Source organism: Salmo salar, chromosome 01 (genome assembly GCF_965601325.2).
Source record: "Salmo salar chromosome 01, fSalSal1, whole genome shotgun sequence".
Lineage (NCBI taxonomy): Eukaryota > Metazoa > Chordata > Actinopteri > Salmoniformes > Salmonidae > Salmo > Salmo salar.
Window position 1 is genome coordinate 72,643,001 of NC_138291.1, and position 27,924 is coordinate 72,670,924.

The 27,924-nt window shown below is 42.0% G+C and overlaps 1 protein-coding gene across 1 annotated transcript in view; it reads left to right on the forward strand.

Moving 5' to 3' along the window:
• Positions 1 to 27,924, forward strand: part of LOC106607954 (inactive phospholipase D5) — a 60,635-nt gene that overhangs the window by 12,995 nt on the left and 19,716 nt on the right. Inside the window, exon 2 of the mRNA XM_082976451.1 lies at positions 16,606 to 16,742. Coding sequence (XP_082832577.1) covers positions 16,606 to 16,742 — 137 coding nt within the window. The remainder of the gene's footprint in view (positions 1 to 16,605; positions 16,743 to 27,924) is intronic.

The window sequence follows — 27,924 nt, forward strand, 5'->3', positions numbered from 1 at the left end:
CATTCAAATTGCTAACAATAAAATGCAATTGTGTTCGATGTCTGTAGTATATGCCTGCCCATACCATAACCCCAATGCCACCATGGGGCACTCTGTTCCCAACATTGACATGAGTAATCCGCTCGCCCACACAACGCCATACACATGGTCTGCCATTTGTCCCTTACAATTGAAACCGGAATTCATCCATGAAGAGCACACTTCTCCAGCATGCCAGTGGCCATCGAAGGTGAGCATTTGCCAACTGATTTCGGTTACGATGCCGAACTGCAGTCAGGTCAAGACCCTGGTGAGGACAACGAGCATGGAGATAAGCTTCCCTGAGACGGTTTCTGACAGTTTGTCCAAATACTCTAGAGAAAATTAACATTATTTCTTCTGGCAACAGCTCTGGTTGCCAATTGCACGCTCCCTCAGAACTTGAGACATCTATGGCATTGTGTTGTTTCCCCGGCACAAGGTACACCTGTGTAATGATCATGCTGTTTAATCATCTTCCTGATATGCCACACCTGTCAGATGGATGGATTATCTAGGCAAAGGAGAAATGCTCACTAACAGGGATGGTAACAAATTTACGCACAACATTTGTGAGAAATAAGCTTGTGTGCATATGGAACTTTTCTGGGATTTTTTATTTCAGTTCATGAAACATGGGACCAACATGTTACGTTTATATTTTTGATAATCCTCCTTTGATTAATAACAATACCTCCGGTTACACGATCCGCTGATTATGTTCTTTACAGACAAAAACCCTGCTTGAAACAAAGACCAAATAATTAAACCCAGTCATATCCTGGAATCTCCCCTGAAGTCAAAACATTTGCTCATTGTTTTTACCTCCTCCTTAATGAATGATTTTTGCCTGTGGCTTGTCAAGAGATAAGCACACTTGTTCCTATTGGCAAAGCTTTAATGAAAGTTATTTAGCTTGCAGAGTCTGTCGGAGTCTGGCTTTTAAGTATGCGGCTTAGAACAGTCCTGATGGGAGTTTACACCCCCTCTAAACCAGACACAGATCAGTCCTGGCAGTGCAATTGTAAATCGTGCTGATTCCACAGTAAAGATGGTCCCTACGGAGAGAGGTTGATAGTGGATAGTGACCTGCCCATGGCAATATGATACTCTACAGATATGCAGAGAGGGCTGAGGCAGGAAGCAAGAAGCAACATTAGAAGAACCGGAGGAGTCTGCAAAAAATATACTACTTCTACTGTAAATGGAGAACAGTGGTAGCCTATTGCAGCTGCTAAAACTGATGTTTCTGCACCAGCATACATTCGTTTGTTTTGCCTACTTTTGTATTTGAAGTGTTCAAGGCTTTTCTATTCTGACAGGCAGCAGAGTCCTCTGACACAGTATTTAACTGATCGCTTTTCTTGAGGAAAATGGCTGTTTTTCTGTCAGTGCAGCAGTTCTGGAATTCCCATCGCAATTTTCCTATCATCATGGTGTTCGTTCTGCACCAGCTGTCCTCTGGTCATTAAAGTCCCAGGCTGATGCTTCACAGGAATGTGGGGAAGTTTGCTCCCATCTGGTATTAGTAGGTGTCTGGAGGCCTCAGCTCTCATGTCGCTCTAATGGAGGCTTAATTGACTTATTGATCAGGAGGGCCCTGGCTGTAATTAATGGGCTGAGCTGCCATAGAAGGCAGGGAGCGGTTCCCAGTCCTTCAGACTATAGTAGACGCAATCTTTACCAGCTACCACTCTGAGAGACAGAGGAGAGAGAGGCACAGCCGCTGGAAGTAGAGGTGCTAAGGGTGCTGCAGCACCCCCTGAAAAATATGAATATAAAATATGAATTTAAAATATATATAAAATAACAATAATGACAAAAGTAGTGCACTGGGCCTTTAATAGTGGGGAGGTCAGCCGAGTTCCAAGGCGAACGGCAGCGTTTGTATTCTGACCTTTCTGTGTGATGGAGGTAAGAACAGGGAAGAGGACCTCGTCAATGATCAACTTGACTGCTTGACTGGCATTGAAAAGGAGAGCATTGATATTGAATAGTTACTATTGATTGTTGATCACAATCATTAGCGTCCTCACCTCACATTTCCAATGTTGAAGTTCCTTTAGGAGATTCCACATAAAGATCCACTCTGGTGATAACTCAGGTTGGTGCAATTGAACATGTTAAAGTCAAGGAACCATTAGAGCTAAACTCTATACCATTTAAACACCCATCACTCCATTGTGTGATTGGCAGCAGCATTAATCAGTGGGTGACATGGGTGCCAATAACCAATCACAGACAGCAAAGCTCCTCCTGTTGGAACCCATGCAGCACACTTTTCTTACTGAGTATATCATGTACAAGTATCATTAATGTGTTTTGTTTAACAGATTTTTTGTGCTTATATTTCTGGTGTGGTTTTCATTTAAGACCTTTTGTACTTTCAACTCCACACCTTTTTTTTACCAGTTTTTGATCTGTTTGGCTTCCACTTCTTTTCTTTGGTGCGAATAAATAAAACCTAAAAACACATTTGTCAGTCACTGGCATGTAGCTAGCTCAAGCCTGTCTACCTCCGAGCCCAGACATACAATACCAGTCAAAGGTTTGGACACACGTACTCATTCTAAGGTTTTTCTTTATTTGTACTGTTTTCTACATTGTAGAATAATAGTGAAGACATCAAAACTATGAAATAACACACCAAAAAAGTGTTTTTATATTTGAGATTCTTCAAAGTAGCCACCCTTTGCCATGATGACAGCTTTGCACACTCTTGGCATTCTCTCAACCAGCTTCATGAGGTAATCACCTGGAATGCATTTAAATTAACAGGTGTGCCTTGTTAGTTAATTTGTGGAATTTCTTTCCTTCATAATACGTTTGAGCCAATCAGACAAAGGTAGGGGTGGTATACAGAAGATAGCCCTATTTGGTAAAAAACCAAGTCCATATTATGGCAAGAACAGTTCAAATAAGCAAAGAGAAACAACAGTCCATCACTACTTTAAGACAAGAACTTTGAAAGTTTCTTAAACTGCAGTTGCAAAAACCATCAACCGCTATGATGAAACTGGCTCTCATGAGTACCGCCACAGGAAAGGAAGACCCAGAGTTATCTCTGCTGCAGAGGATAAGTTCATTAGAGTTAACTGTACCTCAGATTGCAGCCCAAATAAGTGCTTCACTGAGTTCAAGTAACTTTGAACATCCCACGGAGCACCATTAAATCCATTATTAAAAAATTGAAAGAATAGGGCACCACAACAAACCTGCCAAGAGAGGGCCGCCACCAAAACTCACGGACCAGGCAAGGAGGGCATTAATCAGAGAGGCAGCAAAGAGACCAAGGATAACCCTGAAGGAGCTGCAAAGCTCCACAGCGGAGATTGGAGTATCTGTCCATAGGACTACTTTAAGCCCTACACTCCACAGAGCTGGGCTTTACGGAAGAGTGGCCAGAAAACAATAAGCAAACATGTTTGGTGTTCGCCAAAAGGCATGTGGGAGACTCCCCAAACATATGGAAGAAAGTACTCTAGTCAGATGAGACTAAAATTGAGCTTTTTGGCCATCAAGGAAAATGCTATGTCTGGCGAAAACCCAACACCTCTCATCACCCCAAGAGCACCATCCCCACAGTGAAGCATGGTGGTGGCAGCATCATGCTGTGGGGATGTTTTTCATTGGCAGGGACTGGGAAACTGGCCAGAATTGAAGGAATGATGGATGACGCTAAATACAGGGAAATTCTTGAGGGAAACCTGTTTTAGTCTTCCAGAGATTTGAGACAGGGATGGAGGTTCACCTTCCAGCAGGACAATGACCCGAAGCATACTGCTAAAGCAACACTTGAGTGATTTAATGGGAAACATTTAAATGTCTTGGAATGGCCTAGTCAAAGCCCAGACCTCAATCCAATTGAGAATCTGTGGTATGACTTAACGATTGCTGTACACCAGTAGAACCCATCCAACTTGAAGGAGCTGAAGCAGTTTTGCCTTGAAGAATGGGCAAAAATCCCAGTGGCTAGATGTGCCAAGCTCATAGAGACATACCCCAAGAGACTTGCAGCTGTAATTGCTGCAAAAGGTGGCTCTACAAAGTATTGACTATGGAGGGGTAAATAGTTATGCACGCTCAAGTTCTGTTTTTTTGTCTTATTTGTTGTTTGTTTCAGAATAAAAATATTTTTAATCTTCAAATTGGTAGGCATTTTGTGTAAATCAAATTATACAAACCCCCCAAAATCCATTTTAATTCCAGGTTGTAAGGCAACAAAATAGGAAAAATGCCAAGGGGGTGAATACATTCACAAGCCAAGATTTTTGGTTCCAACCGCCATCTCTTTGTGAGATGCAGAGTAGGTGAACGGATTATCTCCCCATGTGTGGTTCCCACCGTGAAGCATGGAGGAGGTGGTGTGATGGTGCTTTGCTGGTGACACTGTCAGTGATTTATTTAGAATTCCAGGCACACTTAAGCAGCATGGCTACCACAGCATTCTGCAGTGATATGCAATCCCATCTTGTTTGTGTTTAGTGGGACTATTTGTTTTTCAACAGGACAATGACCCAACTCCAAGCTTTGTAAGGGCTATTTTACCAAGAAGGAGAGTGATGGAGTGCTGCATCAGATGACCTGGCCACAAGAACCTGACCTCAACCCAACTGAGATGGTTTGGGATGAGTTGGACCACAGAGTGAAGGAAAAGTAGCCAACAAGTGCTCAGCATATTGCGAACTCCTTTAAGACTGTTGGAAAAGCATTCCAGGTGAAGCTGGTTGAGAGAATGCCAAGAGTGTGCAAAGCTGTCATCAAGGCAACGGGTGGCTACTTTGAAGAATCTAAAATATATTTTGAATGTAACACTGTTTTGGTTAGTACAAGATTCCTTATGTGTTATTACATAGTTTTGATGACTACAATGTATAAAATAGTACAAATTTAAGAAAAACCCTTGAATGAGTAGGTGTGTCCAAACTTTTGACTGGTACTGTAAATTAGATAGATACTGACCTAGACCATGTGGCAGGCAAAACATTTTCCATAGCATGTTAGTATTGAAATAGTAAATTACTTCTCATAATGCAGACTGGAGTAATGATAATTCTGGCAGCAATCAGCGCTAACCTTTAGGCCCAGTCCCGATGGAATGAATTGATGGCAATCCCCCGCTGATTGGGTATTGATGAATGTTGCAGCAGTAATGCCTCTGCACAAATTGCCAACAGATTGAGACTTGGCTTGTCTCTTGTTTAAGTGGTGATATTACATTAGGAAAGAAACAGTGAGTTGGGTATCTAGGATAAACTGTAAATTGAGTGACAATAATTCTGCTAATGCTAACTGTTGGCAGATAAGCCTGACCACAGCCAATCTTACCATATGATGGTGTACCAGTGATTGTAGATTATATCATCAGATGTGTAGGCTTACAAAGTGCATGCTGAAATGGAGGCTAACATGGCACTTTCAAGAATAGGATTTTTTTTTAAGTGGGTTTTCTCCCTCCAAATCAGCCCTCTTCAACTAAGCTGTTACTATCATTTGTGTCAGAGCTGATTAGGCTACTTTTCCTTGAAACCAAACTTCCCCTTGATATTCCATCCCGTCACCTCCTATCTGCTTGTCTTCATGACAGATGAGATCCAGGTTCCATTGATTGGTTCAGTTATGTGACTGGCCGTCAGAATGAAACTGAAATATCTGGCATATAGCCAGACAGCCTCCGCACCAATACAGCTATCATAAAGCTGGCTGGACTTGTTTGCCAAGCTCTAAGCCCAACTCATTATCATTAATTCCCAGTTTTGACTTTACAGGATCAAATGTGTCAAAAGAGTTATGGGCACTATGTTAATGTGAGGATCAGTTTGCAGTAGCCTATACAGTATGTAGGCTATATGAATCTGATATTGCCATTTGCTTGTTCCTTAGTTGAATTTCCATGTCAATCTTGGTCCTGGGGTACCTGGGGATCTGCAACATTTCTGAAGTCGCACTGTTTTCGCACTGTTGTGTCACACTGTTGTCTCATGGTGTCACACATTCCTCTGAGAGGCTTTTAACCAGCCTCTGGACAAAACCAAACCAGTATAACAAATTATTAATTCTAAACCAACACAACTTGAATGGAAATATCAGGGCCATGGAAAAATGGTACCATTTTCACTGTAAGTATCTTGTCTGGGCCATCAGCCAACATGAATACAGTCTGTCCTTCACTTTGGAAATGGAAAAGGAGTGAGCGTGTCCAGCGAAAGACCATACATCCCAGAGTGCTTAGCCTTGATGTGCTGAGTATGTGCAGAGACTCATCCGGCTGACAGGACACACTGTCCTGGCCTGACTCACTGGCTCAGGGGACCTACACACTGTCATTTAAAGAGGAGGCACCGTACCGTAGTGAACAACACTGTGTGATGGGCATAGCGGTAGAAAGACAGTGATTAAGAAGACAGGAGCCAGGAAACTGAGGAACCAGACACTGTTTGGACTAGGTGGTGCGTTTGCCAGCACTTTGTTGCAGGTGTCAGAAATATGCACACCGAAGACACAGTGCAACATCAGGTGATGAGAGATCTTATATATATATATTTGGCATATATAGTGCACTATATCCCAGACTACTATATATATATATATATATATATATATATATATATATATATTAGTAGTCTGGGGAATAGTTCAATGACACAAATGCTGTAAATCGTTGTGCTTGTAAATAAGTATGTTATATAATTATTAATTATTGAAAATTGTTTCAATAATTTATTTTAGGTTTGTTCCAGTGGCTGCAGCAGTTATATGGAACTTAACTGAATCAATTTAAAAGTCCTTGAACTCCATTCTAGGGGCAATCCTAATCTATCAATTCAATATCATGAATACAGATCGTTTGCTTAAGTTTGATCAATTTCACTGTGAATTAGTGTACCAATAAATTGATCCCACTTGAATGCTTGATAAATGAGGCTGATTTAAATTGGGTCGATTACTGCCTATATTGTTGATGTACAGTCAACCTTAGCAAAACTGTTACAGACTTCAGCATATACCATGCTTCGGTGTATTAGGAAGTTGTGTTGATCTTTCAAATGATGCCCCTAGGGTATGATCTCTTGTGTGTTGCTTTGAAACAACATGTATGTACTGTATGTTGGTGCTTTACTGTCACGACTTCCGCCGAAGTCGGTCCCTCTCCTTGTTCGAGCGGCGTTCGGCGGTCGACGTCACCGGCTTTCTAGCCATCGCCGCTCCATTTTTCATTTATCCATTTGTTTTGTCTTGTTCCCTGCACACCTGGTTTTCATTCCCCAATCACACTACATGTATTTATTCCTCTGTTCCCCCTCATGTCTTCGTGTCAATTTTGACACGCTAGACTGGTGTTCGTTTATTCCGTGTTTTGTCACGAAGTATGTTTATTTGTTTGAACATAATTATTGTGACTGTTTGCGCGTTTTGCACTTTTGCCATTTAGCTGGAGGTTTTGACACAGTGGCGTCCGTCTGTTGGTTTCTCCTGCCTCAATAAAGTGTGCGCCTGTTCACAACTCTCTGCTCTCCTGCACCTGACTCCGCTCCCAGTTCGCACACCATTGACAATTACATAACATGTATACAAGAACATATATGAAGATTTTCCTGTGGGCTCACCCAACGGAGGGCCCTCCCTTTGTTCTTGGTACAACATAATTTCATATCCACTGGATAATTTAATTACTCTTCTTAATGTAATAACTTTTAAGTAGTATATCAAATAAAGCCATATACTGCAATATCCATTGTTTGATAGATATACAGTACACCTCACTATTTCTTACTGTAGCTATCCCTCTACCTTAGGTGAAGTAAAACTACTCGAATTCCTTTTCCTTTAACTTATTCCACTTCTCTTTGTTTTAGTTACACCTTTGGAGAGGTGCAAGATCTGAAGATGTCACTGTTAATGTTGGGTAGAGAAGCCATTTGTACTTGTTAAAGGGAAAAGTTTGAAAAATGTGATATCTTTTAAACATTATTCAGGAAGCGGATTTAGCACCAACCTTCAGAGACATAAAGAAACTCAGAGGTATTTATTTGTAATTCAAGAAAGAGCATCTCTAAGATTGCACATACAGTGCCATCAATCAGATATCTTTCTTTAAAAAATCGGGAACGCATGTGACATTGTAGGAAAGATGCATCTTTAAAATACTTGTCAACCTAAATTCCATCGCTATCGGAAAACCGGGCCCTGTTCTTTAACAAGTACCAAGCTGTTAGATGTCAAGAAGTGCTGTAGGCCTCGACTTTCCATAATAAATTAGGAGGGAAGATCCTCTCACAAGAGTACAGATGGGAAATTGAGTGTAGTATATAGTTATACTCTGCTTCTTGCTTGTCTGTACAACATTCCAAGTTTGATAAGAAATCCTCCTCTTCGATTAGATGTTCCTCAGAAAAAGATCAATCATTGTCTTTTTTTAATGGGAAAGTAAGGTGTGTTTACAAAGAAGTCACAATTGGAAAAACCTGACTTTAGCTAAAGCCCAGAGTAATATTTCCAATCTAAGTCAGTGTTGGCAGTTGTCATTGCTTTTCCTGTTTTACCTTCTTGAACACTTATGTGTAATACAAGTGTATAACTACTTTTTCTTACACAGTTTAATATTTATGTAATGTAATTTCCCCTGCCCTTTCCGTTACAAGTTGTATCTCTGGATGTGCGTGTGTTTGGTTTCTAGGTATTCTGAAGATGAGGCTGGTACAGGGAATGTGGTAGACCAACCTTGTGGGTGGGTAGAGGTTAAAACTGAGTGCTTAGAGATCTCTGGGACTTGATGAAGGAATGTTGTAGGTTACTGAACCCGCACAGAAGAGGTGTGCAGCCATCTGTTAATCACTGCTGAGAGCCAAGTATGGATTAAAACATGTATTTCTGATTTTTAGTTAATGCAATTATCTTGTTATAAATATGACCGACCCAAGGGAAGCACATTTAGATTGTAACTTCTATGAAACCAACCATAAATCCCTGATTGTCAGGCCCTGTCATTTTAGATCAGTACAACTCAACACTTGAAGTATATGCTGAAAGAAAGACAAATCTGGTTTGTTGGGGGCATAAGCTGTATAGCTGTATACATGCTAAAGTGTTTAAGGGACAGCGTTTTCCAACTATTGTACTGTATGTAGGCTGAAGTCAATGGCTGAAGTCAACAGGCAAACGCTCCAGCTGTTCATCTATTCTGGAATAAAATTTTCAGCGAGTACAAATGGAATGGAAAATGACTTATAGATACTTGGCTTGCCTCGAAACAATCTCTGGTAACAGCAGTGGCTTACAGATACTTGGCTTGCCTCGAAAAAATCTCTGGTCACAGCAGTGGCTTACAGATACTTGGCTTGCCTCGAAACAATCTCTGGTCACAGCAGTGGCTTACATAGATACTGGGCTTGCCCTCGAAACAATCTCTGGTCACAGCAGTGCCTGACAGATACTTGACTTGCCTTGAAAACAAGACTGGATGTTCAAATGTTCATGAAACAATGCGACCACGCCATGGGGCTTCATTCTCTACAGAGGTTCTCCAATGTTTAGAGTCCACTTTAGTCAAATTATTCCAGGATATAAAAACATAACACTATATGAGGTCTGAGTGTTTTCCCTCTACCTGTGCTTTGGCATACCCCTTTCCTTTGAGAAGTATAAGGGCATGGTAGCTCTAAAATAGGAGTAGTCTGTAGCTCTAAAATAGGAGTAATCATCATCGACTTAATTGGGCCCCTGACATTTGCCTGCCTTTTGCTTGCTCAGAAAATAAGTTGTGACTTGTCTAGACATTTACATTACCCTTTTCAATATTACAGTAATCTAATTAGTTAAAATGCTCTAAATAACTGATACCACAGAACCATGACTACCATTGGTAAAATAGTTTTAATTCACCTACATAACATTCTGAAAGCGAGTTGACTGTAATGGCAGTGAATACTCACAAGTTGGGAAAATAACTATTACGGGCCAACTTTCCACTGCATCCTTCACCTCTAACATTTTCGCCTAATGTTTTAATCCTTGATGAAGAAACACCCTCTATTCAGCACGCATCTACAGTATGCCTCAGATCCCTGAATGTGAATGCACATCCAGGTTGACCTTCCCTTCAATTGGGTGTGTGACTGATGGGCACCCTGCCAGCTGACATGTACCAGTCAGCCTTTTCACAGGGACTATAACTTTGAAGCTTTTAAAGCAGCAGCCACTTTGAGCAGGCTTGGGGCTTCACGCAAAGTCAGTCCAGCCTCTTGGTAGTGAGGGTAGGACCCAATGAGGCGTCTAATGTCTTTGTCGAAGATGTGGTCTGTTGCCTCAATCAAATATATTTTATAAAGCCCTTTTTACATCAGCAGTTGTCAAAAAGTGTTTTACAGATACCCAGCCTAAAACCCCAAAGAGCAAGCAATGCAGAGGCAGAAGCACAGTGGCTAGAAGAAACTATCCTAGAAGGCATGATCCAAGTAGAAATGTATTGTGTTCCGGTTCCTATAGCCAATTGGATACTTGTTTCATTAGGAGTAGCCTTTTGTGTTCAGAGATTGGAGTCCCTATATAATCCTCTATACTTATATTCATATTACTGGACATTGCTATGTGATACTTGGTAGTCATAAGGTGCTGTTTGTACTCGGTGTTCTTGTTGGTGGTGATTGTTGTTTCTTGCTCAGTCTTACCAAAGTGGGTCTTATTGTTTAACAGGATGTTCACCGAGGAGGGCATGGCTGTTTTTCAGCAAGGGAGAAAGATTTTGGTAATTGAGGGTCTATTGACTCTGGCCCCCATCCAGAGACAGATATCTGGCTCAAGAGACACTAATGAGTCTCAAGTGCACATACAATATGACCCCTCCCAGCAACACAAACATAATTCACATATATGTCCTACTGTGCCCACGGGGGTCCTAAATGATCATGTGAGAGAAATGTATATGTACCTACAACTATAACATTTTTTGTTGTTGTATGACATCAAGTTATTTTCGGTACTGAACTTGGTGATGCTACCCATTTAATGGCCCTCGTGTTCAAGGGTAATTATGCTTGGTTTCCTTTACAGCAGTTAGAGATTGGGACACATTTGATATTGTTCTATTTACAGGCTTGATGTTTTGGAGTAATTAGGTCATGGTTGTAAATCAATGGCACATTAAACAATGTTTCAGTTGGAGTTATGATTTACCACTGTACGAAGCGCATTGGGTATACTTTTAATCGATACGGATAACATGAGAATATACTGTACATCAATGGATATTATGTGATGTTATGATTCACTTTTTCTACCCTCCAAGGACACCCAAGTGTGTAAAAACAGGACAAACATAATCCTAGCAATAAAATATACTATAAACTGACCAGGTCACTGGGGAAACTATAGCCTGGGGTTTTTGGAATATAAAGTGTCACTAGATGATAGAGTATATGGCTATCCAATACTTTGTCATTATAAGTGAACGCCCCTCGGCAATAGCCTATATCAGGGCTCTCCAACCCTGTTCTTGGAGAGCTACCATGCTGTAGGTTTTTGCTCCAACCCTAATCTAGCTCATGTTATTCTAATAAATAGCTGGGTTATAAGCTGAATCAGGTTAGTTACAACTAGGGTTGGAGTGAAAACTTACAGGAGGGTAGCTCTCTGAGAACAGGGTTGGAGAGTTTTGGCCTACAGTGTATATATAAGCAAACACACACAGAACAGGCTCCGGAGGACATGGCTGTCGTTTTTCGGGCTCCTAACCAATTGTGCTATTGTGTGTGTTTTTTCGTGTAACTTATTTTGTACATAATGTTTCTGCCACCGGCTCTCAGGACCTAAAATAGCTTCTGAATATCAGAACAGCTATTACTCACCTCATACTGGGCAAAGATTTTTTCTTTAACAAGTCGGACGCGAAGGATTTACTTCAGACACCGGACAAGGCCAAAATCCCCATCATTAGTATGAAGAAGAGACGGAGATGTAGGGGACGTAGGTCGGGATGCCTTATAAGAATCCAACGGCGAATGGGTAATCCGCCTGTACCATCCGTACTATTAGCCAACATGCAATCATTGGATAATAAACTGGATGAGCTCCGATCAAGACTATCCTACCAACGGAATATTAAAAACTGTAATATCTTATATTTCACCGAGACGTGGCTAAACGACGACATGGATAACATACAGCTGGCTGGGTTTTCTGTGCATCGGCAAGATAGAACAGCTGCCTCCGATAAGACAAGGGTTGGTGGTCTGTGTCTATTTGTCAATAACAGCTGGTGCACGAAATCTAATATTAAGGAAGTCTCAAGGTTTTGCTCGCCTGAGGTAGAGTATCTCATGATAAGCTGTAGACCACACTATTTACCAAGAGAGCTTTCTTCAATATTTTTCGTAAGCTGTCCATATACCACAACAAACCAATGCTGGCACTAAGACCCAACTCAACGAGCTGTATAAAACCATAAGCAAACAAGAAAATACTCATCCAGAGGCGGCGCTCCTAGTGGCCGGGGACTTTAATGCACGGAAACTTAAATCCATTTTACCTCATTTCTACCAGCATGTTACATGTGCAACCAGAGGGAAAAAAACTCTAAACCACCTTTACTCTACACACAGAGACGCGTACAAAGCTCTCCCTCCCCCTCCATTTGGCAAATCTGACTATAACTCTATCCTCCTGATTCCTGCTTACAAGCAAAAACTAAAGCAGGATGTACCAGTAACTCGCCAAATACGGAAGTGGTCAGATGACACAGATGCTAAGCTACAGGACTGTTTTGCTGGAATATGTTTCGGGATTCTTCCGATGACATTGAGGAGTACACCACATCAAATCAAATAAAGTAAAATGTTATTGGTCACATACATGTGTTTAGCAGACTCTATTGCGGGTGTTGCGAAATGATTGTGTTTCTAGCTCCAACAGTGCAGTAATATCTAACAAGTAATATCTAATAATTTCTCAACAATACACACAATACACACAAATCTAAAGTATAGGAATGGAATTAACAATATATAACAATCGGTCACTGGCTTCATCAATAAGTGCATTGATAGCGTCATCCCCACAGTGACCATACGTACATACCCCAACCAGAAGCCATGGATTACAGGCAACATCCGCACTGAGCTAAAGGGTAGAGCTGCCACTTTCAAGGAGCGGGGCTTTAACCCGGATGCTTATAAGAAATCCCGTTATGCCCTCCAACGAATTGAATCCTACCACACCGGCTCCGACACTTGTCGGATGTGTCAGGGCTATTACCGACTACAAAGAGAAGCACAGCCGCAAGCTGCCCAGTGACAAGCCTACCAGACGAGCTAAATGACTTCTATGCGTGCTTCGAGGCAAGCAACACTGAAGCATACATGAGGGCACCAGCTGTTCCGGACGGCTGTGTGATCACTCTCTCCGTAGCCGATGTGAATAAGACCTTTAAACAGGTCAACATTCTCAAGGCCGCAGGGCCAGACGGATTACCAGGACGTGTACCCAAAGCATGCGCTGACCAACTGTCAAGTGTCTTCACTGACATTTTCAACCTGTACCTGACCGAGTCTGTAATACCAACATGTTTCAAGCAGACCACCATAGTCCCTGTGCCCAAAAACACCAAGGTAATCTGCCTAAATGACTACTGGCACAATAGTGCCCTTAAAGCTAATCACTAAGCTAAGGACCCTGGGACTAAAAACCTCCCTCTGCAACTGGATCCTGGACTTCCTGACGGGTCACCCCCAGGTGGTAAGGGTAGGTTAAAACACATCTACCACACTGATCCTCAACACGGGGGCCCCTCAGGGGTGTGTGCTCAGTCCCCTCCTGTGCGCCCTGTTCACCCATGACTGCATGGCCAAGCACGACTCCAACACCATCATTACGTTTTCCAATGACACAACAGTGGTAGGCCTGATCACCGACAACGATGAGACAGTCTAGGGTGGAGGTCAGAGACCTGGCAGTGTGGTGGCAGGATAACAAGCTCTCCCTCAACGTGATCAAGACAAAGGAGATGATCGTGGATTACAGGAAAAGGAGTGCCGAGCACACCCCCATTCTCATCGATGGGGCTGTAGTGGAGCAGGTTGAGAGCTTCAAATTCCTAGGTGTCCACATCACCAACAAACTATCATGGTCCAAACACCCAAAGACAGCCGTGAAGAGGGCACGACAACACCTATTCTCCCTCAGGAGACTGAAGAGATTTGACATGGGTCCTCAGATCCTCAAAAAAGTTCTACAGCTGCACCATCGAGAGCATCCTGACTGGTTGCATCACCGCCTGGTATGGCAACTACTCGGCCACCAACCGCAAGGCGCTACCGAGGGAAATGTGTACAGCCCAGTACATCACTGGGGCTAAGCTTCCTGACATCCAGGACCTCTATACCAGGCGGTGTCAGAGGAAGGCCCTAAACATTCCCAAAGACTCCAGCCACCCTAGTCATAGACTGTTCTCTCTGATACCGCACAGCAAGTGGTACCGGAGTTGCAAGTCTAGGTCCAAAAGGCATCTTAACTGCTTCTACCCCCTAGCCATAAGACTTCTGAGCATCTAATAAAATGGCTACCCCAACCCCTCCCACCATTGTTACGCTGTTGCTACTCTGTTTAATATCTATGCAGTCACTTTACCTCTACCTACATGTACATATTACTTCAATTACCTTGACTAACTGGTACCCCCTGTATATATCCTCATTACTGTTATTTTACTGTTGCTCTTTCATTTGTTATTTTTACATTTTCTTCTTATTCTTTATAGTTTATTTTAGTAAATACTTCTTAAAACCACATTGATGATTAAGGGCTTTTAAGATAGCATTTCACTAAGGTCTACACCTGTTTTGGGCTCCCGAATGGCGCAGCAGTCTAAGGCACTGCATCTCAGTGCTACATTTACATTTACATTTTAGTCATTTAGCAGACGCTCTTATCCAGAGCGACTTACAGTAGTGAATGCATACATTTCATCATTTTTTTTTCTCCGTACTGGTCCCCCGTGGGAATCGAACCCACCACCCTGGCGTTGCAAACACCATGCTCTACCAACTGAGCCACACGAGACGTCTCTACAGACCCTGGTTCGATTCCAGGCTGTATCACATCCAGCTATGATTGGGAGTCCCATAGGGCGGCGCACAATTAGCCAAGCGTCGTCCGGGTTAGGGTTTGGCCGGGGTAGGCCGTCATTTAATTGAATTGCCTAGTTAAATAAAGGTTAAATAAAATAAAATAAAAACCTGTTGTATTCGGCGCATGTGACAAATAAAATGTGATTTGATTTGATTAACACCCTTTAGTGGGTCGGTAGATAACGGTCTCTGTAATGTTTATGTAATAACTTGGTAATTAACTATTAAATGAATTACAGCAACCATATTTGTTTGCTGCTTTCTGTTGATTGTTATGTTTGAGTGGATCAGTTGCTAAATGCATGGTCTGTCACCATAAGTGTGTTTTCAAGTTTTCTTTAAGCCCCATGGCATTGAAGCATATGATTAACTTGATAGATCAGTAAAGGACATTTGAAATTCTGAGCAACCACATGTAAGTAGCCTAAGCAGCGATTATAATTCTTGTATAAATTATATTAATTATAAATCCACAGTACATTTCCCAGTTCAAAGTCGGCATATCTTTCTATGGGCACATGTTGTTCATCAGATGGTGCCCTTTGAGGATCAGAGTGAATATACCTTAGCACTCTCGCATCATCAGTGGCACATTATTGATGACGTCAGACTCTGTCAGCCATATACAGTCAACAGAGCAAATGTACTGAGAGCACTGTTAGATCATTCCCAGTTTCACAGAGTAGCTGAAACATGTTAGGGGTAACATTGACACTGAACATGCCATCTAAGTATAATTAGTAACAAGGGTGCACCATTAGCATACATAATGTTGTTCACACAGTTTCCACTGGCATATTTACTTTAATATAATTGCATTTGACTACATTAGACCTCAAGACATAGTTATTGATATACCCACAATTATTTTATTAGATGAACTGTCTGTGAGAGACTAATAAATACAGTGTTGTGATCATATACTGCATACAATGCAGATTTTCTGCCATTACAATATCACGTTCTCAGGCTTAGCCAAGGTCCAAGTGTCCCATGTGATTTGGACAAGCCCCGAGCAGTACTTTCTCATAAATGATTGATTTAGGGCAAAATCAAACTGTTTTCAATAGATCACTCTACCACCAGCCCTGCCCTCCCTGTAACTACTTTGTTCTCCCTTTTCCCATCATTATCCTTCCAACCAAGGGTCACCTTTCACCATATGGATCCATTTGGATGCAGCCTAAATATGTCAAGTTAGTGGCTATAAATACCAGGTTGGAATTAAAAGGCCTCTTCAGTGGGTTCCCTGTTGGCTTCTCTTCTCCATTTGGTAGAGCCTGAACATGTGGCCATGCACAGGATATACATGTTCGTGTAAAATTCCCCTGGTAACACGCTGCTATCATTTATGATTTGCTGTGTGGCGCAAAGATCAGGCTATGTGAGTGCAAGGTTGGGGCACTTCGACCATCTCTAGGCGAAATAAAAAATAACAAACAGTCAATGTGTTTCTTCTCTTTTGCAGTCTCAGCAGAAATGCATCGTAATCTTTGCTTTGGTGTGCTGTTTCGCTGTCCTGGTGGCCTTGATCTTCTCGGCGGTGGATGTCTGGGGAGAGGATGAAGACGGTATAACAGAAGAGAACTGTAACAAGAACTGCAGGTGAGATATCTTCCAGCCATCACAATCTCTCAATTTCGAGATTATATTCATTTGCCTCTCCCTATACACTATAATAACACTGTCAATCAAGTATGTTATTTCAGCTGGATACATAAATACACTATACATACAAAAGTATGTGGACACCTCTTCAAATTAGTCGATTTGGCTGTTTCAGCCACACCAGTTGCTGACAGGTGTATAAAATCGAGCACACAGCCATGCAATCTCCACAAACAAACATTGGCAGTAGAATGGCATTATTGAAGAGCTCCGTAAATTTCAACTTGGCACCGTCATAGGATGCCACCTTTCCAACAAGTCATTTCGTCAAATTTCTGCCCTGCTAGTCAACTGGAAGTGCTGTAATGGTGAATTGGAAACATCTAGAAGCAACAACGGCTCAGCCGCGAAGTGGTAGCCCACAGAAGCTCACAGAACGGGACCGCCGAGGGCAGAAGCGCGTAGCACGTAAAAATCGCCTGTCCTCGGTTGCAAGACTTACTATCGAGTTCCAAACTGCCTCTGAAAGCAACATCAACACAAGAACTGTTCGTTGGCAGCTTCATGAAATGGGTTTCACACACAAGCCTAAGATCACTATGCGCAATGACAAGCGTCGACTGGAGTGGTGTAAAGCTTGCCACCATTGGACTCTGGAGCAGTGGAAACGCGTTCTCTGGAGTGATTAATCACACTTCACCATCTGGCAGTCTAACGGACAAATCTGGATTTGGCGGATGCCAGGAGAACGCTTCCTGCCCCAATGCATAGTGCTAACTTTAAAGTTTTGTGGAGGAGGAATAATGGTCTGGGGTTGTTTTTCATGGTTCGGGCTAGGCCACTTAGTTCCAGTGAAGAGAAATCTTTGTTTCAGCAGGACAATGCCCCTGTGCACAAAGTGAGGTCCATACAGAAATGGTTTGTCAAGATCAGTGTGGAAGAACTTGACTGGTCTGCAGAGAGCCCTGACCTCAACTCCATTGAACACCTTCGGGATTAATTGGAACGCCGACTGCGTGCCAGGCCTAATCGCTCAAAATTAGCCCCCGACCTCATTAATATTCTTGTGGCTGAATGGAACAAGTCCCCGCAGCAATGTTCCAACATTTAGTGGAAAGCCTTCCCAGAAGCTTAGAGGCTGTTATAGCAACAAAGGGGGGACCAACTCCAAAGTAATGACCATGATTTTGGAATGAGATGTTCGACGAGCAGGTTTCCACATGCTTTTGGTCATGTAGTGTACACTGTTCCCTTTGAATGCATTCCATTGCTAGCCCATCAACATGATACCGGCAATCAGGCTTGTGTGTATTTCAGCCAGATAAAAGAGTATAGGGAATGAATCCTCCAATTTCATGGTGCATGTAGCCATGTCTTCCTCTGCAGATTCATTTGAGGCAGGCAGGCACATGGTTGATTATTACTCTATTGGACTCTACTCTCTGTTCCATAAGTAAATCATCTGACTGTGTGCACTGGCTCAGGTTGCTTGTTACCAGAATCTCTCTCCCTCTCCAGACATTTATCTGCGCCCTCAAGAGCAATCTGTCCGACATCTCTCTCCTCAATGAGGGTAGAAAATGTAATTCCAACTTCTAAAGTTGAAATTGATTCGTATTACTCTGTGAGGCCCCTGGGACTTGGAGACAAGAGAGAGAGGCATTTGTTCACACATCACCAAAAATCGACATTTATTGTCCTGGCATCATCAAAGGGCCAGGGTGGTACAGTCATTTCTCGCCACTAAGTCAAATAGAAATGCTCCTCCTGCGCTGATGCGTCTTAGCAGTGTGCTTAAATCACTAAACCACAGGGTTTGTTTCTGTTATGCAGATTTCCTTTAATCAGGATGCTCTCTAGAGTGGGATGAATCATGCTTGGTAAGCAAATACGCACTTCTGAAACGAGATGGCATTCTATTGGACTGCATAGATGACAGGGCACATCTGAAAGCATTGTATGAGGAATCATTTATCTTGAGCCATGGATTTGATTGTTTGAGGAATAGGAAAATCCAAAAGTGCTCATTCAGTTAGAGTGGACCTAGCTTAGTCCGCTAAGTCAGTCAGGTGTAGATAAAATCAATGACTTCTATCTCAAAATCCGGCATATGTAATTTTTTATGTCTCATAGGCCAATAGACCTCACAGACCTTTGTGAGGCAGGGATCAAAGGCCATGTTTACATAGGCCATGTAAACAGACTATTTTATCAAATGAAAATCTTGTGTGCAGATCCGAAAGCATAAACTACTGTGCTGAGTCAGACATTTTCACAGCTCAGGCTGCAGTGTCAGAGAGAAGCTCAGAATGATCAACATACTGTAGTGTTGCTTTCGTCCTTATGACTCTTTGCAAGCTGTCAGTATTTGGAGCCACTGTTGATCGTGGCTACATCTCCATGCTGTCAACTTGGGCTAATTTAGGACGTCTTGCAATGCCTGATCCCATTGGCTCCAGTCTTAGCATCAATTGCCTGGGATTGTGAATGGCATGATGTTTAGAATGATTGGGGTTCTCTTAAAGATCAAATGTTGCTATGCCATGGTAGAGCTTAGTGAACGTAATATACTGTAAGCAGTATGGGGGCTGGTAGCATCTCTCTAGATCTCTTTCTCTTGTAACAGTTACTTTTGCATGTGCTGATGTACTTTTCATACTTTTCAGACATATACTGTTTAAGCTCTTTTATTTCTCGATACCAGAAAATATGGCTTGAATGAGTAATGTCAAATTGTCAACCTATACCCAATTGTCAAACTGTGCACACTGCAATACAAGGTGTATCAAACCATTCGTGCCTAACATCAACTAATGCATTATAATGATGACCACTTTAGGTTCATCGAAAGATTTCTTTGATGACAACATTATAGATAGCCACTAAGATGTGATCCTATTGTGCATTCCTCTATATGTCTAATTGCCGGTATTGAATGTCTGTTGACGAGGTACATATTGATCCAAAGCTGTGTAGTGGCAGGCTTGAAACCAAATACTGTAGTTTCCGGATGGTGATGGATCTAGAAAATCCTTACACTGGTATTATTTTACTGGAAGACCTTTGATGAGAATATATCTATGAAATCCACTGCTCCTGATACTGCAGTTGGATAACTATACTTTTGTAAGACCTTTATTGTGATAACATAATGTGTTTGAATCTTATTTAAAAATGTTATTCTGGCTGTTGGGAGAGGAGCAACAGTTCATGGGCAATGTTCCCTCTAAGCTGCGTGGGCGCATAGCTCCCCGGGACTGCCGCGCAGAAGAAACATCAACCCGCGCAGAGAAGTATAGTTGAACTTTACTCAACTTTCTAGTTTTCCCCTTAAGTTAACACTATCAACGTTTCCCTATACTGTGGGAATTGTGATCGAATCAACACAATATTAGCCACTTTCTATGCAACATCCTGAAACAAAACAAATTATGCAAGACTCAGTATGCAAAACTAACTATGCGAGAGATTTTCTTGTAGGTAGAGAGCATTGGAGTAGGATTCAATTGCATTGACAAGCAAGACTCAGGCCCATACTCAACACAGACCGGTGCGGCATAACCAATCAGAGCTGCAGTAGACCTACAGTATATGCAAATTGACCCTTGCCATATATGGATCTGTGCCATTAACTTTGAACTGGACTATGTTTGCAGCATGAGTGGCTGCGAGTAGATGCACTAGTTTTGAGATCAAAGCGAGAGCTGCATGTAGCCACATGAGCACATTTGTTCATATTCTTTTCTAGTGGGTGAGTTATTAGCCCAGTTATAGCTCATTTCTAGTCATCAATGGGGGAGTGGTTGCTTCCTACAAGAGCACAAAATGTGTGCATTTCCAGCCATATTTGAAAAGCAAGTCAGGTAAAGAGCTTTTTTTGTCTTAAAGGGGCAGTGTTGTATTTTGAGACGGTCTTGAATAAGCTAAGTAGCCAATAGGCAGAGGGTAACACAATTTGTCTGATTCTCTGTAGTAAAGGTGTGCAGTGGTGTAAAGTAATTAAGTAAAAATACTTTAATGTGCTACTTAAGCAGTTTTGGGGGGTATCTGTACTTTACTATTTATATTTTTGCCAACTTTTACTTCACTACATTCCTAAAGAAAATAAGATACTTTTTACTCCATAAATTTTCCCTGACACCCAAAAGTACTCTTTACATTTTGACAGGAAATGGTCCAATTCACAACTTCCCTGGTCGTCTCTACTGCTTCTGATCTGGAGGACTCACTAAACACAAATGCTTTGTTTGTAAATGATGTCTGAGTGTGCCCCTGGCTATCCGTCCCCAAGAAAATGGTGCCGTCTGCTTTGCTTAATATAAGGAATTAGAACTGGTTTATACTTTTATTTTTACTTTTGATACTTAAGTACGTTTTAGAAATTCCATTTAACTATATTTAAAACCAAATCTTTTTTTACTTTTACTCAAGTAGTATTTTACTGGGTGACTTTCACTTTTACTTGAGTCACGTTCTATTAAGGTATCTTTACTTTTACTTAAGTATGACAATTAAGTACCTTTTCCACCACTGATGGTATGGTAATAATAATAAATTATATTTTGTAAAGTGGTTTCTTGTATCAAACAACACATTTAGTCACCTGTCAAGTCCTGCATGTTTTTTTCCAGTCTCATTGAATGTAGATCTACATTGAACACCACACATTGGCTACTACTGTAGGCTGAATGATAGAAAAAGCTATTTCCATGTTAAAATGTTATGAGATGCATTTTCTCCATTGTTTTTGGTGGTAAGCTACTCTGATAGGCCTACATTATGATCAAATAGCCACAGTAGCCTACTCAGCCACTGTTATAACTGTAACTTAAAGTATGTACAGCTTCAGTTTTCACAGTAAATGTGCACCAGAAGTTCCACCGAATTTTCACAAGGTTCAAGTTTGCGCTCAGCAGACCTGAAATGTGTTCAGTGCCCCAAAAGATTTGAGTGTAAGGGTTACGGAACTGGTGGCAGTGAAGTCAGATGCAGAAATAGGTAATAGTCGGAGCAGTTTAATTTCAAAACCAACGGCAATTAAAAAAGAACCTACATGGGTACAAAACCCGACGCGCACCAGTAACATAGTGCACAAGCACTTACAAACAAACAATTCCACACAAGGACATGGGGGGAACAGAGGGTTAAATACACAACACTTAATGAGGGAAATGGAAACCAGGTGTGTAGGAAAACAAATGGAAAATGAAAAGTGGATCGACGATGGCTAGAAGACCGGTGACGCCGACCGCAGAACACCGCCCGAACAAGGAGAGGAAACAACTTCGGTGGAAGTCGTGACATTGAGGGAACATTGTTTATGGATAAGAATGCTTCAGTCTTGAGTTTGGAGTGAAAGTAGGAGCCATGCTCTTGGCTCATGTTATAATTTTGTCCCGTATAAGTTGTGTAGTACTCTGACATTAAACATCAAGTCTAACACTGAAGTCGCAGTAGTCTGGCTAACACCTCACTTTGAAAGTCTGGAATGGCTCTGCGATGTTGTCAGCATAATGCATAGATAATTAAGGGGTCTGCGCTGGTTGGCCCTCCTGTGTCTTTCTCACTCAAACACCCACACACACAGCTACAGTACACAGCCCCAGAGTACTGCCCCCTTCCATACAATGGTTGGATTTTCAAATCCAAACAACGAGAGAACTGAACCCCTGAGGATTTTTTTCTATATTTGAGAGAACCAATCAAACCCATCGCACAATTTCTGAGAGAATATTGCATAAACAAACAGCCTCCTATCCAGACCAGTGTGTCACAACTCACAGTTCTCCCTGCCCTGTGAGTCACCTGGGTCACGTCAGTCAGGCTAAAGTCGCAGTGTCCCTTGTTTACATTGTTATCGGCCTTACAAATTAGTGGCAGCTGGTGATTCATTCAAGAAGAATGAGAGCTTACGAACTCCATGCTGGATTGTGGATTTTAATTAATTAGCTAGCTAGCTCAGTGAGTTCTATGGACAATGCTTTATGCACTGTGGAAGGACCACCAGAGGGCAGGCTGGGCTTACGGATAGTAGCCCAACAAGGAATGTGAGACAAGGTAACCAGAGGCAATTAAGCACAGCTGACGGTACTAATGACATATTATCTTTCCCTTATCAGAAAGAGGATGGAACCAGCAGGGAGGGGGAAGACAAACTATCTCTGTAGAATGGTTACCAAGAGAGGGGAGCTATCCAAGAAGATCTATTAAGACGGTGACAAATCTGTGATTGTTGTTATAGTTTAAAGATAATCGTCTTGTGTTCCTGTTTCATCGAAAGAAGAAGATGTATGTTGTTCCTTGGGAGATTCTCATTGATTGTGTTGGAGTGTTGGTATTGTCAGAAATCTCTCAATAGATAACTGTGTTCAACCAAGAAAACCTACTCCTGACTCGTTTATTCCACCTTTCCACTTTAGAGTGACACCAAATTACTTGGTCCGCTCACAGCACTCAATACTTTTTCAAATTGGTAGTTACAGTCTTGTCCCATCGCTGCAACTCCCTTATGGACTCGGGAGAGGCTAAAGTTGAGAGCCATCCATTCTCCGAAACACGACCCTGCCAAGCCACACTGCTTCTTGACACACTACTCGCTTAATCCAGAAGCCAGCCACACCAATGTATTGTAGGAAACACGTACAACTGGCGACCGTGTCCTCGTGCATGCACCCAGCCCTCCACAGGAGTCGCTAGAGCGCAATGGGACAAGGACATCCCGGCCGGCCAAACCCTCCCCTAACTCGGACAACAACCAATTATGCGCCCCTTCTATACAACGAGAGAACTCAACCACTGAGGGGTTTTTTTTATCATTTGAGAGAACCAATCAAACCCATCGCACAGTTTCTGAGAGAATATTACATATTGAATCGTCTTGAAAGGGAAAGATGCACACCCCTAGTAAGTTAGTGTAGCCAGCTATCTAAACTTGAAGTAATCATGGTCAGCAGTAGTGAAAAGTAACTTAGTACACATGCAAACAGATGCTATCTTTTTTTGGGGGCAGGGGACTAAACCAAGAAAATAAGATATTTCTCTGAAGGCAAGGCCCTATCTGTACAATGAAGGCTGCAGCCCAACTTGATGCACTCACCCATGTAGTAGACAAACTGCAGTCAGCGGTAGCCTTTCTGACGCACACTAACTTAAAAAGAAACACTAAGGTTCATTCCCTTGAGCACCCCTCTAGATCTGCCTCATACAGGACAACTCCCCTGTGTGAGCGTGCCAGGGCTGACCGCTGCCGGACGTGCCACTACAGGAGGTTGGTTGCACCTTAATTGGGGAGGACGGGCTCGTGGTAATGGCTGGAGCGAAATAGGTGGAATGGTATCAAATACATCAAACACATGGTTTGATGCCATTCCATTCGCTATGCTCCGGCCATTCTTATGAGCCGTTCTCCCCTCAGCAGCCTCCACTAGGTGCTACAGCCATCGCCACCAAGAGGTTTACCCAGTCGACAAGTTCTACCCGAGAAGACAACCGCCATCAACGAGTCCGTACGACAGCCATGGCGGGCGTTTCCCCAGCTGCAGCACAGATAACAGGCAAAGTCACAGAGCAGAGCAGACTTCGAGACACCACTCTCCAACACCATAGTGTACACGCCATGCACACACACTTTACAGAGACAAAGGGACAGGTAAACAAACTGTAGCTGGAGATGACAGCCGATCTTCAGCTGCCTGTCCTTTGGCCAAACAACGAAAAAGCGAACAATGTCAAATGCTACTGTGCAGATCCACACTGTCACGCTGTCCCCCACTGGACTTTGGGCAGTCCCCATTATCAGGGCACAGGCTGGTTACATTGTCTGACCATTTCAGAGACTTTGGTGTGAAGTACACAAATACAAATATACAAAAAGACTGAAAGACAAAACAAGCACTTATGTTGTAAAGTGACTATAGAAATTAAGCTACATTATTCCCACATTTTACAGTTTTCTACATTGCTGTTCTGAAACACGGATATTATTTTCCTACGGTAAGAGTACTGTGGGACATTTATTGTGACAACATAATGTGTGGAAATCTTATTTTAAAATGTTATTCTGGCTCTTGGAAGAGGAGCAAAAGTTCATGGGTAATTCCTCCGTGGAAGAAGGAACCACACTCTTGCCTAATTTGTTTTACATTTACGTCATTTAGCAGACACTCTTATCCAGAGCAACTTCCAGTATTTTTTTTGGGGGGGGGTGCATACTGCTCCCCTGTGGGAATCAAACCCACAACCCTGGCGTTGCAAGCGCCATGCTCTAGCAACTGAGCGACATGTGATCTTGTCCCGTATAAATTGTGTAGCGCTCTGATATTAAACATTGAGTCTAACGCTGAAGTCGCAGTGTCCCTGGTTAACATTCTTATCACTGGCCTTACACTATGTTTATGTACTTCATACATGACATTATACATGTAAGTCCCCACAAAAATATTATTTTCATGTCATATAGTGTATAATGAATCAAGGGGCATAGTTTGTCAAACAGGCACAGTTTGTCAAACATGTATTTTTGGCTACTGAGTACCAGTGCAATCAGTCTCATAGGCAGTCGGTCTATGCACCCAGTGCCCTATACATTAATGATCTGTTTATTTTTTCTGGCAGACCTTCAGTCGGTAGCATCAAAGACACTACCTTGGTCATGTACTATACAGTAACCAGACAGTCTCAAAGTTCTGCCAGCATCTGGAGTGTGAATGAATGAATTGTCTAAGCCACAGCAGTATTATAACTCAATGAAACCCCAGGGTCAGGCCCAGGCCGTGATATTCTTACATTTTATTTGGGAAATTTATCCTCATATCTCTGTATTTGAGTTATTTCTCAGCAATATATCAGAGACATTTCTAATTGCATTACAATAATGCATAATAACAATACCTTTTTTATGACTTTTATGACAGGCATATCTAGTCATTCATCATGCAGTTCCTTCAGAAAGTATTCAAAGCCCTTGACTTTTTCCACATTTTCTTGTGTTATAGCCTAAATTAAAAGTTGATTAAATTGAGATTTTGTGTAACTGGCCTACACACAATACCCCATAACATCAAAGTGTATTATGTTTATTTTTATTTTGAAATGTATTAAATTAAAAATTAAAAGCTTAAATGTCTTGAGTCAATAAGTAGTCAACCCCTTTGTTATATCAAGTATAAATAAGTTCAGGAGTAAACTTGTGCTTAAAAAGTCACACAATAAGTTGTATAGACTCACTGTGTGCAATAATAGTGTTTAACATGATTTTTGAATGACTAATCTCTGTACCCCACACATACAATTATCTGTAAGGTCCCTCAGTCGAGCAGTGAATTTCAAACACAGATTAAACTACAAAGACCAGGGATGTTTTCCAATGCCTCGCAAAGAAGGGCACCTATTGGTGGATGGGTAAAAAATAAGGAAGACATTGAATATTCCCTTGAGCATGGTGAAGTTATCAATTACACTTTGGATGGTGTAGATCAATACACCCAGTCACTACAACTACAAAGGTACAGGTGTCCTTCCTAACTCAGTTGCCGGAGAGGAAGGAAACCATTCAGGGATTTCACCATGAGTCCAGAGTTTAATTGCAGTGATAAGAGAGAACTGAGGATGAATCAACAACATTGTAGTTACTCCACAATACTAACCTAAATGACAGAGTGAAAAGAAGGAAGCCTGTACAGAATACAAATATTCCAAAACATGCATACTGTTTGCAATAAGGCACTAAAGTAAAACTGCAAAAAATGTGGCAAAGAAATTAACTTTATGTCTTGAAATCAAAGTGTTATGTTTGGGGTAAATCTAACACATTACTGAGTGCCACTCTTCATAATTTCAAGCATGGTGGTGGCTGCATCATGTTATGGGTATGCTTGTCATCGGCAAGAACTAGGGATTTTTTTAGGATAAAAAGAAACGGAATGGAGCTAAGCACAGGCAAATTCACCTTTCAGCAGGACTGGAGTTGCTTACCAAGACGACATTGAATGTCCCTGAGTGGCCTAGTTATAGTTTTTACTTAAATCAGATTGAAAATCTATGGGAAGACATGAAAATGGCTGTCTAGCAATGATCAACAACCAACTTGTCAGAGCTTGAAGAATATTTTTAATAATAATGTGCAAATATTGTACAAAAATCTTAGTGACTTTCCCAGAAAGACTCAAAGCTGTAATAGCGGCCAAAGGTGATTCTAACATGTATTCACTCAGGGGTGTGATGAGATATTTCTGTTTTTCTAAAAACATGCTTTCACTTTGTCATTATGAGGTATTGTCTGTAGATGGGTAAGAAAAAAATCAATTTAATCCATTTTGATTTCCCACTGTAACACAACAAATGTGTTATAAGTCAAGCGTTAGGAATACTTTCTGAAGGCACTGTACATGGGTAACATTCACAGAGCCTTGTGTAACCGATGTGAAATGGCTAGTTAGTTAGCGGTGGTGCGCGCTAATAGCGTTTCAATCGGTGACGTCACTCGCTCTGAGACTTGAAGTAGGGTTGCCCCTTGCGTTGCAAGGGCCGCGGCTTTTGTGGCGCGATGGGTAACGATGCTTCGTGGGGTGTCAGTTGTTGATGTGTGCAAGGGTCCCTGGTTCGAGCCCGGGTTGGGGCGAAGAGAGGGACGGAACCTACACTGTTACATTGGTGCCGTGACCCGGATCATTGGTTGCTGCGGAAAAGGAGGAGGTCAAAGGGGGGGTGAGTGTAACCGATGTGAAATGGCTAGTTAGTTAGCGGGGGTGCGCGCTAATAGCGTTTCAATCGGTGACGTCACTCGCTCTGAGACTTGAAGTAGGGTTGCCCCTTGCGTTGCAAGGGCCGCGGCTTTTGTGGCGCGATGGGTAACGATGCTTCGTGGGGTGTCAGTTGTTGATGTGTGCAAGGGTCCCTGGTTCGAGCCCGGGTTGGGGCGAAGAGAGGGACGGAACCTACACTGTTACACTTGGATGCTGCTATCAAAATAGCTTCTACCATTTAACATGGCTGTCTGCTCCAGTCTGCTCCAGCAAAAACAGCTTTTTAGACATTATTTACCTAAATATTCAGACACTTTGCTATGAGACTCAAAATTGAGCTCAGGTGCATCCTGTTTCCATTGATCATCCTTGATGTTTCTACAACTTCATTGGAGACCACCTGTGGTAAATTCAATTGATTTGACATGATTTGGCAA